At 52.8% G+C, this 14,035-nt stretch overlaps 1 protein-coding gene across 4 annotated transcripts in view; it reads left to right on the top strand.

Annotated features, from left to right (window-relative positions):
- LOC120593452 (myosin-7) overlaps nt 1–14,035 on the top strand; it is a 39,259-nt gene that overhangs the window by 12,867 nt on the left and 12,357 nt on the right. For 2 of the 4 annotated variants that reach the window (XM_039851312.1, XM_039851289.1), the window contains exons 2-18: nt 6,635–6,843; nt 7,132–7,275; nt 7,569–7,725; nt 7,895–7,922; nt 8,527–8,635; nt 8,717–8,809; nt 8,913–8,976; nt 9,399–9,497; nt 9,722–9,825; nt 10,468–10,606; nt 10,709–10,827; nt 10,939–11,088; nt 11,378–11,548; nt 12,153–12,462; nt 12,730–12,797; nt 13,143–13,230; nt 13,893–14,010. In XM_039851312.1, coding sequence (XP_039707246.1) covers nt 6,643–6,843; nt 7,132–7,275; nt 7,569–7,725; nt 7,895–7,922; nt 8,527–8,635; nt 8,717–8,809; nt 8,913–8,976; nt 9,399–9,497; nt 9,722–9,825; nt 10,468–10,606; nt 10,709–10,827; nt 10,939–11,088; nt 11,378–11,548; nt 12,153–12,462; nt 12,730–12,797; nt 13,143–13,230; nt 13,893–14,010 — 2,162 coding nt within the window. In that variant the 5' untranslated portion in view covers nt 6,635–6,642. Of the gene's footprint in view, nt 1–1,337; nt 1,507–6,147; nt 6,202–6,634; nt 6,844–7,131; nt 7,276–7,568; nt 7,726–7,894; nt 7,923–8,526; nt 8,636–8,716; nt 8,810–8,912; nt 8,977–9,398; nt 9,498–9,721; nt 9,826–10,467; nt 10,607–10,708; nt 10,828–10,938; nt 11,089–11,377; nt 11,549–12,152; nt 12,463–12,729; nt 12,798–13,142; nt 13,231–13,892; nt 14,011–14,035 lie in introns of all 4 variants that reach the window. The other 2 variants (XM_039851296.1, XM_039851305.1) reach the window with 2 other exon arrangements.

Consider the following 14,035-nt stretch of genomic DNA (forward strand, 5'->3'; position numbering starts at 1 on the left):
CCAATGCTCTGTCCTAAGATGGTTACAGAAAGTAGCTCAGGCTCCGTGTCATAGTGTTTGTGCAAGCATGTATGCTTTTACGCATATGCGTATATGTATGCAGGCATGTGAGCTTATGTACACTCACTTCTATTTGTGGTGGGGGGTTGTAGGGGGAGACAGGTGATGGTGGGGGGTAGCGAGGAGAAGCAGGGAGATCTGCTTAAGGAAGTGAGACCTCTGACAAAAGGAATGAAGTACAGAATTCCCTCTCTCCCTGGAAAGGGGACTGCTACTTACTCAGCCTTTTGTCTCCTCACTGAGCAATTACCATCCACTCCTAGTAAATCCCATGGTTTCTCTATATGCTGGGTGATGTAGGCCTGGCAGCCACAGAATGCTGTTCCAGGGATGCCTGTGAGCAGAGCAGAGGCTCTCAGGTAGAGGAGCAGGGGCCTGTGCTGGGTCTCTAGCTGGGGCCCAATGTAGAGAGAGCAGTATGCAGGGCTCCAGGTCTAGATACCGAAGTGTCCAGCAGTTGACCCCAGGATGCTGTTTTTCAGTTTGTTCAATTATTTTACATCACAGTGCCCTGGCCATTCTCCTTCCAGAGGTTGTTGGCCCCTCTGCATCCTAAGACTGGTTCTAGCCCAGGGATGGTTGGGACTGCTGAAAGAAACAGTCAGCTCCATCTCTGAGGTCCTTAGTTTAATCTGCCTCCCTTCCACACCCCAACTCTTATTCCCTAGGGCCAGCCCAGCTCTACCAGACAGCTCTGTCTAGGATCCCTAAGATCTTCAGCCAGGACACGTGCACGCGCAAACACACACACACGCACACACACACAAATCTGGCTGATGGCTGGCTCTAATGGACAGGCGGCCTCCACCTCGGGGCCTCTGCTTCTATGTCACCACTTAGCCTGAGCGACTTTGGGTGGACCTCAGTTCAGCACATTGGCCTGTCATAAGAACTAGTCTATGGCTGGGCTGTGGGCCTGGACTGAACCTGGGACAGCCTGAGGACTTAGCCCCCTGGTCATGATACTCCCAAGGAGAGCCATAATTTGGGCAGAAGAGACTGTAGGGTTGCCAGCTCTCTGGTCCACCCTGACCCAGACATTCCCTTGGACCAAACTGATTTAGTGGGGCTGAAGGAGATATGGAGCAGAGAATTTATAGCAAGGTAACTAACTGCCCTACCCACCTGCAGTCGGGTCTGTATTCCTAACTGGATAAAAGCTGCCACTTAGTGAGGGGCCCACTATGTGTCTGGAGCTGTGCCGGATCCTTTACCTGTGCAAATTCTAGCGGTCTTAATAGCTCCAGAAGGGAAATGTGACAATCTCCATGTTACAGATGGCAGAACTGACTCAGAGAGAGTCTGTGACTGACCACAACCACTCAGATGGAAAATAGAGTGGATCTTTGTGACTGACCCCAAAGCTCACCAGGCTGCCCGCCTCATGCCCTCTGAAACCTCCAGCTCTGGATCCAGACTGGTCACGTCCACAGAGCCTCCCTTTGGGTGAGTTGTGACCCTTCAAATATGCCCTGACAGCAAGAAATACCTTCCCAAACCCCAAACAAAACTGGGCTGGCCCCAGCCCCTGCCCCACTCCCTTTTCCAGCTGTCCACTATCTATGGGAAAGCAGAGACTCTGGACTAGGGACCGGGGCGGAATGCAAAAGGGCACAAAAGATTTTGGAGCCAGCAGGAAGACAAAAGAAGGACGAGAAGGAACAGCTGTTTGTAAAGGGAAACCTGAGACAGGCACAAAGCTCAGGCCCTAATCCCAGGCTCCTGTGGAGCCAGATTAGGGGTGCCCCCAAGGACAGGGAATCTAGGGCCAAAGGGTAGGAGCACTCTGCTCCACTCCAGGTTGGGTCCCTTCTTCCATGTGTGCAAACAGCTGGTGCCTCATTCCTCTTCTTGGGCCAAGCCTTCTGCCTCTTTCAGCCCCTCCCTTGTTCCCATCCCTTTGGGTTTGGGGGCTCCTCTCTGATTTCCTTTTTTCTACACTGGGGTCTCCTATAATATACCCTAGAGCACCCCTCCCCCATTCCTTGTAGTAATTTTAGCAACTTTTCCTCTGAGTGCCCGCTGGCATGTTCATAGCAAATGGCCTCTGTTTGGGCCTGACACTTGATCGGGGTGGTGACAGAGGCCAGACAAAGCAGGCACAATGCCTGAGAGGGGAGAGGAGGGAAGAACCGGGGAGACAGATCACCTTCCTTCCACTCCAGGCCTTATTTGGTCTACCTTGGTGGAGCTGCCTTCCCTCTAAACGCTTTTTATTTTTAGCATGCTCTCCTTTGTCTTGTCTGTTATCACTCTGTACTACACTGTGTGATCCCCACCCCTCCCACCCAGCGGGGCCCCGAGGCCCCTCACCCCCCTCCCATCAGGAATGTGCAGTGAGCAAAGACTCCACCCAGGCTTGGATTTCAATTCTGCAAACAGTTGAGTAGAGCTGCCTAGAGGAGGGTTTTTATTTTGGTCTCCAGTAGATCCCTATTGACTAGAACAATGCCTGGCACATTGTAGGTGCTTAGTTAATAGTCCCTGAATGAAGGAATCAGCAAAGCTGCTCAGTCTTCAGATAATAGCAAGCAGAAAGAATCATGATAGAGCCAAAAGCAGGTGTTAGAGAATGAGTAGGGATCTTTAAAGACATTAGACCTTCCCATCAGTCTCCAGATCTGAGGCAGAGAGCCTAGAGGCAGGGAGGTGAGTTCTATTCTGCAAAGGGTTGTGGAGAACAGTAACACGGTAACACCAGTAGGCCACTGCCTGGCAAACCCACCAGGAGGGAAACAGGGTAGATTGATTTACAAAAGATAGGAAAGGCTTCCCAACTCCACAGCCATGGAGGCTGGCCCCTGGCTTTGAAATGGCTCAGCCATGTCCCAAGCATTCTTGGTGCATCTCAATTGCCTGCCTCTGTGCCTGAGCCCTGGGAAATCAGAGAGAGACGATGGCTTTGAGCTTGGAAAGTTGGAAAGGGTGGATGAAAAGAGATTTTGCCCTTCATTTGCAATCTCTGGGGACCCTTCCAGTGCACCTAATTCCTCAGCACCTGGCAGGGCCAGGTAGGGATACCCAGTGTTTGTTTTGCTGGGCATATTAGCAGCTAGGTCCATGGGGGCCATCCTAGCAGCTGTATACCTCAGCACTGTAGAGATGCTGCTACCCTGGAGGAGGTCCTGAGTTTGTGGGCAACCCCTCACTTGCCTGCACCCGCCACAGCTGCTAAATGCCTTCAGGCTGTACCTTGTTTACTAAGCAGTCCCCATTGAAGCCCCCACCTAGACTTACTCTTCCCTGCTGTGCCCACCCCACCTTCAAAGTGTACCTCCTCTGCCCCTATCCTCCAGGCCTGCAGCTCTCCATCCAAGGGGACAGCTAATCAGAGAGGTTAATCCGCATGCGCTGAAACACTGAGCTTGGGAAGGGGGGTGGGGTGGGATTTCAAACCGAACCAAGCAGTGGTTGCCTGGACACGGAGCCAATGAAGCTTACACACCCCGTCGCTGGAATAACGTGGCATTGGCTATGTCCTGTCCTCCCAGGCTGAGCCCCAGCTCTCTTCCCTTACCTCCTCTGTGGCTGCTCCTAAGACCTACAGGAAAGGGAGAGATCTTTCCTATTCCTCCACCCCGCTTGTCAGAACACCAGTCTCACCAGGCCTGGACAGAGATTGACCCACAGAACACAAGAGGGTGGGTAGCCAGGCAATGGCTGTCTTGGTTAGCGGTCTCCTGTGGCTTTGAGTGTCTGGCTCTGGGCTAGACATTTAGTACCTGTGGGCAGAGCTGGAAAAAGGAGTTAGGCAAAGGCTCCATCAGGCAGGACCATCTGGCAGCTGGGCCCTGCCCTCCACACATAGTGGGTCCTCACCTCCTTGGACTCCCAGCCCTCCTTACCAGCCTCCCTCCACGGGGTGGCTCTGTCCCCCATCTGCTGAGTTTTCTCCCCACCCTTGAATCTTGCTGCCCTAACTGGCTGCACAGCCTTAAAGAAGGAACTTTCTCTTTCCATAAAATGAAGGACTTGGACTCATCACTAAGGCCTGTCTGGCTCTGAGGCTCAGTGACATCAACACATCACCTGGTTGATCCAAGGAAATCGGTACCTGAGCCAGAGTCCCCATCTTTAAGCTCCCTGGTTGTTGTTCTCGTCATTTGGCTAGAAACCCTCTCTCTAGCTGCCCCTGTCTAGCCTCCACTTTGGGGCCAGGCCCCCAACTCTGCCCTACCTGTTGCTGACACTCAGCCCCGTCCCATCTCACAGTTGAATGCAGGACCCAAGCCAGGGATCATGGAAGACGCTGTGCAAGTGGAGCCAGGCCAGTGCTGGGGACAGAGGGCTGAGGGGCTGCAGTATCAGAGGGCAGGAGAGCCCTGGGGGAGGGCCAGAGCCCTGCCTGCCTGAGGTCACGGTGGTGGGTTGTGGTCAGTTCGCTCTCCTGCCAGCTGTGGAATGTGAGGCCTGGCCTGGGAGATATTTTGGCTGCACTTTGAGCCATCCCCGCCCCCTGGAACTCAGACCCTGCACACTCCATGCCATAACAATGACGACCACTTCCAATTGTTTCCTAGCTGGAAGGGGGAGGGGAGCCCTGTTTAGGAAAGGGGGGAGCCTGGGGGAAATGCTTCTAGTGACAACAGCCCTTTCTAAATCCGGCTGGGGACTGGGTGCAGGTGGGGGTGGGGGCACCCTGCTGCCCCATATATACAGCCCCTGACCCGGTCGGTCTCCACAGCTCTCTCCTGCACTCTGTCTGTCCTTGCTGCTTTCAGGTAGGAGCCCAGAGCTGGAGGCCTTTCTCTGGGATAAGGGAGTCCCAGGCTTAGGAAGGGGCTCCTCTAGGAGCAGCAAGCTGCATTTAGGCTTCATGCAGAGTACTGGGTCTGGTCACTTAGCACACACGTGCAGGTCTAAACATACGTGTATGTGCCTTGGGAGGAGGGAGATATCTGTACCTGAGCATATGGGACCAGAATCCACCAGAGGTGTGTGTGTGTGTGTGTGTGTGTGTGTGTGTGTATGTGTGTGGTGTACAAGCATGCATGGTCTGAACGCATGGTGAGCGAAGGTACGTACCTCGCTGCCTAAGATACAGAAATATCAAGTGGAAAACGTGTTTATAATCATGCCTAAGGACAGGCAGGTCCATTGCAGGGGAGGGGGAAGGGAAGAGGATGGCAGAGACCGATTACTTAGGAAGTATGTGTGCTTAAAAGCTAGTTCTGTGAGGTCTATGCTGTGTCACTACCCACGTCCACGTACATGGAGATGTTTGTGGGTGCACCCAGGTGTTGAGATTGCTACAGTGTGTGTACACCCTGCAAAAAGAGCTCCTGGGCACCTGGTGTGGCTGTTCCAGGTCTCCGTGTACTCAACAGTGTACAACAGTGTAAGCCTATTTATGCTGTCCACGTATTTAATGTGCATAATGGCACACGGGGGGAGGCGGTGTATGCTCAGGTTTAGAAAAGAAGCACGTCTGTATGAGGCATGAGCAGCAGACATGTATGTTCATCAGAGGACATGTAGAATGTGTTCAGCTGTGTGATGGGTATGTATGAGAGGATGCCCACCGGGTCTCCTCTCTGAGAATTTCCACCAAAACTGACAATCAAATGGGGACAGGATAGAAGAGAACTGGCTTTAGAGTCATGAGACTTAGGTTCAAGTCCTGGCTCCGTTTCTTATTGTTATGTGTTCTTAGATAAGCAAGCCCCTTAATCTTGATTTCCTTATCTGTAGAATGGGGTGAGGATTGAGTAAGAGAATATACATAAAGGTGCTTTGAAGGCTGTAAAGCTCTGAACAAACGTGACCATTAGTTTTTCCACAGGTGGCTCAAAGAAGGCAAGTTTCACTTGTCGGGTATAGGCAAGGGTGGGACCATCTCCCAGGAGGGAGGGGGATTAGAGCTCAGAAAACTGTTAGGACTAGTGCTTGGTGGCAGGGAGGCGGTGTGTGGGCGGGGAGGGGGCGAGGGGAGGAAAGAAGTGTTTGAGCAAGGACAGGGAGAGACCAGTGAAGCCGACTACCACTTCCCACCTATTTTCAGGCCTAGGGGAGGGGTGGGTGGGTGCTAAAGGGCAGAATCAGGGAGCAGTGGGGAGGTGGCCCTGACATAGCCTTCCCTCTCTCCAGGTCCCTTGAAGACTTGAGCCGCTTTCCTCTCATAGACATATCTGAGAAGCCAAGGTCAGGAAAGCTGAAGATGGGGTATGGGGGTATCTGGGAAGATACAGAACTCTAGTTTCTGCCTTGCCTTGAGGATAGTGTCTTGGTGACCAGAAGTCCTCACCTGTGAATAGTGAGGGAGTCAGGGAAGGACAAGGGCCAGAGATGCATATAGTCAGCTTCCTGCTCTCACAGGAAGCCCAGGACACTTCCACCCTCCAGGAGAGCCCCAGCTGAACAAAAGATAGCCTCCTCTTCTGCCCAAAAGATTTGGTAGGCATCTCAGGTTAAAGGATAAACTCAAGGAACAAGGGACTTGCCAGTGACCCCTCCTGACTCCTGAGCATGGTGCTAGGTTCCCGGGTTCCCACTGAAAAGGAGAGCCCAGGGAGGCGAGTGGAGGAGAGGGAGGGTGAATGAAAAGGCAGCCAGCTCATTCTCCTGCCCACTGCAGGTGCAGCCATGGGAGATGCAGAGATGTCTGCATTTGGAGCCGCTGCTCCCTTCCTGCGCAAGTCAGAGAAGGAGCGGCTGGAAGCCCAGACCAGGCCTTTTGATCTCAAGAAGGATGTCTTCGTGCCTGATGACAAAGAAGAGTTCGTCAAGGCCAAGATTGTATCTCGAGAGGGTGGCAAAGTCACCGCTGAGACTGAGAATGGCAAGGTGGGTGGCAGGGTTGGCATGGGAGGCCAACCTGGATACCCCCCACACCCTGGGTGTAAGAGAAGGGTGCCTCTAGGATCCACCCCACACAGACCTGAGGACAGTCCAAGTTTCACTTCCTTTGGATAGGGACCCACACCCTCCAAAGAGCCCTTCTTGCTCTCACATCTAGTCTGTCTTCTCTGTGATCCTGGATCCCCTCCTGAACACCATTGTCCTGTAACTCCCCTGACTCCTACCCCTGCTGAGGGAGGGCTGACAGTAAGGCCTGCATGTGGGTTGTTGCAGACAGTGACTGTGAAGGAAGACGACTTGTTGCAGCAGAACCCACCCAAATTCGACAAGATTGAGGACATGGCCATGCTGACCTTCCTGCACGAGCCCGCGGTGCTCTACAACCTCAAGGAGCGCTATGCGGCCTGGATGATCTACGTGAGTGTGCCGCCTAGGATATCCCCCTGAATCTGGTAGCTGTCTGGTCCCTGCATATCCGCTGCTTGGTGACAAGAGTTTCTGCTCTTTGCGCCCAGGCAGTATTGCGCTCTGTCCTAGTCCCTACATTTTCATTTCAGCCCTAATACTCCAGGGACTTGCATTACTCAGATGTGGTGCATTCATAGATTTTCCTTTCTCTTCTTCTACTAGGATCTTTCTCTAGCTCTGAAAACTGCCATCCCCCCCAACTCTTCATCACTAGCAACTCACTTCTCCTTTTCTACCCCTAGACCTACTCAGGCCTCTTCTGCGTCACCATCAACCCCTACAAGTGGTTGCCAGTGTACAATGCTGAGGTGGTGGCTGCCTACCGGGGCAAGAAGAGGAGTGAGGCTCCACCCCACATCTTCTCCATCTCCGACAATGCCTATCAGTACATGCTGACAGGTAACAGGCCCTGAGTGAAGGATTTTCCTGAGGGCCCTACAGGACGGAATGTGCGCTTCCTCCTTCTGAGGGATTCAGGCAGCTGGGAGAGGCCTGGAGAGGGGGTGGGGGATGCCAAACAAGAGCATTCAGTGTGGCTCCTGACTTTTCCTCCCCATTCTCCCTACAGACAGAGAAAACCAGTCCATCCTGATCACGTGAGTGTGGTTCCTACCCTGTTCCCTTGGAGAATCTCCCCGAGCCCATCCCCCACCGGGCCCCCAGTCACTATGCACAGCTGGCTCTTTTCCCTCTACCTTCATGCTAGCTCCTCCTTCTTCTCTGGTCTTTCCCCTTACCTTCTCTTTGCTCTCCCCCTTCCTTCTCTTATTCTTCCTCTCCCATCTCCTTCACCCACTCCCCTCCAACTCATCACTTCTCCCTAAAACCAGTGTCACCATGTCTTCTCCACCTCTTCATTTTCTTTCATCTTTCCCGTCAGAAACTTTCCCCATTCTTCCAGCCCCAACCACTCTTACTCAAAACGACCCAGGCCCATCTCCTTTGATTAACTTTGCCCAGCTAAGACCAGATTCCACCTGCCCAAATCCAGCACCTTCTTGTGTCATCCTTCCTGGCTGCTACCTATGACCCTGTGTATGTCAGAGTGTAACTGTGTGTTTGGGATGCATTGTGCCTGGCAGCTGCCTGCCTCAGGGCTCCCACTGTCTAGTGGGACCAGGCACTTGCCCCCGACCTGAGTCTTGTTGGCCTCAAGCAGTGTTTGTGCACTGCCTGATGAGCCCCTGTATGTCCTCACAGTGGAGAATCCGGTGCCGGGAAGACGGTCAACACCAAGAGGGTCATTCAGTACTTTGCTGTTATCGCCGCCATTGGGGACCGCAGCAAGAAGGACCAGAACCCAGGCAAGGTAGGCCTGTTGTCCTCCAAAGGCCCACACCACAAAAAGGGAGGGGTGCCCTCTCACCTTCCATCCTCTTGAACTCTACAGGGCACCCTGGAGGACCAGATCATCCAGGCCAACCCTGCCTTGGAGGCCTTCGGCAACGCCAAGACCGTCAGGAATGACAACTCCTCCCGCTTCGTGAGTGGTCCCTGACCTGGGACTTGGGGTTTGGTTTGGTCAAGGGATGGCACTGACTATGAGTTTTCCTTCAGCTTATCACTACTCTCCTCCATCTCTCCAGGGAAAATTCATTCGAATCCATTTTGGGGCAACTGGAAAGTTGGCATCTGCAGACATAGAGACCTGTGAGTGCCACGAATTTGCTAGGGCTCACGCTGAGCTCACCCTCATTCTAACCTCATTCAACCTCTCTCTCTCCTCTCTGTCTCTTTCTCTCCAGGTCTCTGGCCCTTAGCCTTTCTCCCTCTCTTTTTGTCTCTGTCCCTCTGTGTCTCTGTGTCTCTAGGTCTGTGTATTCATCCGTCTCTACAATTGCCTCTGGTCTTTCTTTATCTCTGTCTCTGCAGGTCTGTGTGTCTCCTCTGAAACTATTTGTCTCCTCCTGGGTTTCTTTCCATCTCTACCTCTGTGCGTATGAGTCTCTCTCTCTCTCTTCCTCTCCCTCTCCCTCTGCCTTTTGCTTGCTATGTTCATTATTCCTTTTTGTCTATTTCCTTGTACCCAAATCCCAATCTTCTCTTACTCTCTTCTCCCCTAATGTTCACAGACCTTCTGGAAAAATCCAGAGTTATTTTCCAGCTGAAAGCAGAGAGAGATTATCACATTTTCTACCAAATTCTGTCTAACAAAAAGCCTGAGCTGCTGGGTGAGTCAGAGCTACCAACTGAGACCAACCATCTCCATGGCAACCTGGTCCCCTCTGCTTCTGGCTGCTTGTTGGCATGCCCTGGGGTTATAGCACTTCTAGATTCGGTTCTGTGGGATGTGGGGCCATATCAAGCCCTATCATGTGCTCTCCTGCAGTCCCCGTGCTGTGCCAGTAAGAGCCAGGGGTTTACGCCACATCTTAACCACATCTTCTTCCCCCAGACATGCTGCTGATCACCAACAACCCCTACGATTATGCATTCATCTCCCAAGGAGAGACCACTGTAGCCTCAATTGATGACGCCGAGGAGCTCATGGCCACTGATGTAAGTGTGTAAGGACTTAATCGAGAGGTGAGGGAACTGGTGATGAGAGGCAAATGAGGTCATTCCACTGGTCCAGGAGTAGAGCTGACATTGGCTTGTTCATAGTGGTATGGCCCTCCCTTAGGGCCAGCATATCTCTCTGACTAAGGTATTTTGGGGTATGGGTGTGATGAGACAGGGCTGGTCAATATTTGGTGTTCAGTAACACCAGAGTAGGCTGAAAGCCATAAAACAGATAAGCCGACAAGCTAAGAGATAAGGCATCGCCAAGGGAAGGGGGTTGGTCAGGGTCATGCAGATGCTCTGGGCTGGGCAGGCAATTAAGTAAAGAAGGGATATGGACGGGTATGGAAGATCCAGGCGGAGAAGCAGGTGTAGGGCCTAGAAAAAGGACAAAAGTAAGAAACATGCATGGTTAACCCAGAGCACCTCCAGAGAACAGCTGTGACCACTGACTTCAGGGCTGAGGCAGTCTGCGCCCCACTGTGTGCTCGTACCTTTGTTTCGGAGTTCCCACTGGGTATAGGAATCTCAGAACTCACAAGGATTCAGGAGATGAGCTCTCTCTACAACTGAAGAGGGATCTCAATCATCTGCCTTTCTACCCTTCCTGTGGTTCCCCAATGTGGGGCCTGCCTACAGAACGCCTTTGACGTACTGGGCTTCACTCCAGAGGAGAAGAACTCCATTTACAAGCTGACGGGCGCCATCATGCACTTTGGAAACATGAAGTTCAAACAGAAGCAGAGAGAGGAGCAGGCTGAGCCAGACGGCACCGAAGGTGGGAGCCTGGGATGCTGGGGACAGCTGTGGGGTCACTGAGGGCCACATCTGCAGAGGAGTCATCCCTTTATCAACTTTGCTACCTGCCCTTTCCTTTCAGAGGCTGACAAGTCTGCCTACCTCATGGGGCTGAACTCAGCAGACCTGCTCAAGGGGCTATGCCACCCTCGTGTGAAAGTGGGCAACGAGTACGTCACCAAGGGGCAGAATGTTCAGCAGGTAGGTCATATTCAGAAGATAAATGGAAATGGGGACTGGCACGGTGCTGCGGGAGCTCTGGAATCCACTCTTCCCAACTCTGATCACCTGGGTTTCTCCCCTACCCTCCAGGTGGCGTATGCCACTGGGGCACTGGCCAAGGCAATGTATGAGAAGATGTTCAACTGGATGGTGACGAGGATCAACGCCACCCTGGAGACCAAGCAGCCACGCCAGTACTTCATCGGAGTCCTGGACATCGCTGGCTTCGAGATCTTCGACGTGAGTCGGGGAAGCCCCTGGGCATGGGAGGAACAGTAACTCACTCATTGGCACATGCAACAACCTTCATTGAATGCCATCCGCAGGCCAGGTGTGGGAAAGGCGGTGGGGTTCGGCGGTGAGGGAGGCTGTCGTGGTCCTGTCTTCAGGGTCAGCGCTCCCTCTCTGTCCTGACAGGGGAGTGGATCAGCCACAACCCTCACTGGGCTGGACACAGTCCCGGAATGACTCCTCCGGCCTCTGGGCCACCTGCCCACCTGACCCCCTCCTGCCCTCACTCCTCCTGCAGTTCAACAGCTTCGAGCAGCTCTGCATCAACTTTACCAACGAGAAGCTGCAGCAGTTCTTCAACCACCACATGTTCGTGCTGGAGCAGGAGGAGTACAAGAAGGAGGGCATCGAGTGGGAGTTCATTGACTTTGGCATGGACCTGCAGGCCTGCATTGACCTCATCGAGAAGGTGCCACCTCGGCTCCACCTGACCTTTCCACTCACACCCACGTGAATGCCCCAGACAAAATTTTAGCCCCATCCCTTCTGGAGAACAAGAGCTGGAAAACAGAAGAACCTGGAGCCCTGGTTTCCAGAACTCTGTGTTGTCCTAGCCACTCAGGGTAGGGTGGCACCTGGGAGAGCTAAGTTCCCAGGAGCTTGAGAGTGGACATGCAAAGGCACGCACTTTCAGGATGGCTCCCACACCAGTGTGTTTATTGCCCCTGGCTTACCTTTCCAAGGAGCAGAAAGTTTGAGGGTGGGGCAGGGGATCGTAAGAGTGCACCTGTTTTCAAACCCAGCATCTCAGGGATCTGGGTCATAGAGTAGTGTGTAAACCATCTCTCGCATCCACATTCTCAGACTTTCACAAAGGTCTCTCTGAAATCAGCCAAAGTCTTCTACCTTGGGAAGGCTTTAACAGGTATCACTCAGTAGATAACTGTACTCAGAGCCGAGCCTGATATCTTATATCTAAAGGGGCATCTCCATAAGTGAATGTTGACCCTAGAGCAGGATCCATCCCCATCTGCATGAGGCATGCTCAGTGATGCTCTGTCCTCTACCCTCAGCCCATGGGCATCATGTCCATCCTGGAGGAGGAGTGCATGTTCCCCAAGGCCACTGACATGACCTTTAAGGCCAAGCTGTACGACAACCACCTGGGCAAGTCCAACAACTTCCAGAAGCCGCGCAATGTCAAGGGGAAGCAGGAGGCCCACTTCTCCCTGGTCCACTACGCTGGCACCGTGGACTACAACATCCTGGGCTGGCTGCAGAAGAACAAAGACCCACTGAATGAGACGGTGGTGGGCCTGTACCAGAAGTCCTCCCTCAAGCTGCTCAGCAACCTGTTCGCCAACTATGCTGGGGCCGATGCACGTAAGTAGAGACTGGGACCCCGGGAACTAAGGAGCAGGGTTTCTTCCCTGGATCTGAGGCAGGTCAGTTGCTACACCCCACCACTCTATGTCAGGCTGAGCCCAAGATTTACAGGTTCAATGAGGTAGAACTGGGCGGAGAAACTGAGGCACCCACAGTGAAGGCCAAATGCCAGCGAGGATGTGGAGAGAGGCTGTGACTCTTCGCCCCTGCCCTGGCCTCCCCAGATGCCCACTCATGCCCCTTTTATGACTCTCCATTCCACAGCTGTTGAGAAGGGCAAAGGCAAGGCCAAGAAAGGCTCATCCTTTCAGACCGTGTCAGCTCTGCACAGGGTGAGTGTGTGACCTCAGCCCCAGCCCAGCGTGGCTCCTTCCCTCCTTCATCCTGACCCCTGCCTCCTCATTCCACTGGTGATCTTTTCCACTCTTTGTCTTATCTCTTCATCTTCATTCTCTTCCCCTTCCTCTGCTGACCTCTTTCCTTATTCAATTCCCATCTCACCTCTTTTCTTTCCCTCTTGCCTTCCATTCTCTCCTTCTTCCTGTCTTCCCCTAGCATTCCTTCATTCTCTTTAGCTCCTTGCATTCTCTCCATCTCTCTGTCTTCCTTCCTCTCCTTTCCCTTTGTTGCTTCTCTTTCACTGTCTTTACTTTCCCCCCTCGATTTTTGGCCCACAGGAAAATCTGAACAAGCTGATGACCAACTTGCGCTCCACACATCCCCACTTTGTGCGCTGCATCATCCCCAATGAGACCAAGTCTCCAGGTGAGCCCCTAAACTCTGGCCCAGCCCACTGCTGGAGATGTACCACCCTGGGGACAGGGCCTTCTATGTCATCTCCTAATCTCCCATCATGGTGCTTTCCAAATCACATTCTTCTCCTCCCGACCCCCATGAGGTCCCGCAGGCCACCCCCCAACCAATGCTATCTCACATTCGGAATGTGGAACTCAGGGTAATGTGTAAGGCACTTCGATGGACATTACCTCGAAAGTAACTTACAACCCCCAATGAGACACGTAAGGATTCTCTAAGAGAATCCTAAGGATTCTCTTTTAGACTGATAAGGAGATAGAGATTCAGGGACCTGGGTTGAAGGCCTGGCTCTGTTCTCATCAGCTTAGTGACCTTGGTTCGTCAAGTCCCTTAACTCCTCTGGGCTTAGTTTGTTATCTAGAAAATGGAATATATCTGCCCTGGCTACTACTGATGATTATAGGCATAAATCATATAAAATAAGAAACATGAAAGCCTTTTGGTTACTCTTAAAAGTGGGCTAGAAAAAATTAAAAACATAAAGGATCATTATTAACTGACTTGCTAAGGTTACCAGCTAATAAGTGGCAGAGCCAGGATCAGAACCCAAGACTGTTGGCACTTAGTCCAGTACTCTCCACATACACCCCTCTCCCCTCCCTCTGCCACAGGGGTGATGGACAACCCCCTGGTCATGCACCAGCTGCGCTGCAATGGCGTGCTGGAGGGCATTCGCATCTGCAGGAAGGGCTTCCCCAACCGCATCCTCTACGGTGACTTCCGGCAGAGGTGGGTACAGGGCACCCCAGAGTCC

Source organism: Pteropus medius, unplaced genomic scaffold, assembly GCF_902729225.1.
Source record: "Pteropus medius unplaced genomic scaffold, Ma_sr-lr_union100, whole genome shotgun sequence".
In the NCBI taxonomy this organism is placed as follows: domain Eukaryota; kingdom Metazoa; phylum Chordata; class Mammalia; order Chiroptera; family Pteropodidae; genus Pteropus; species Pteropus medius.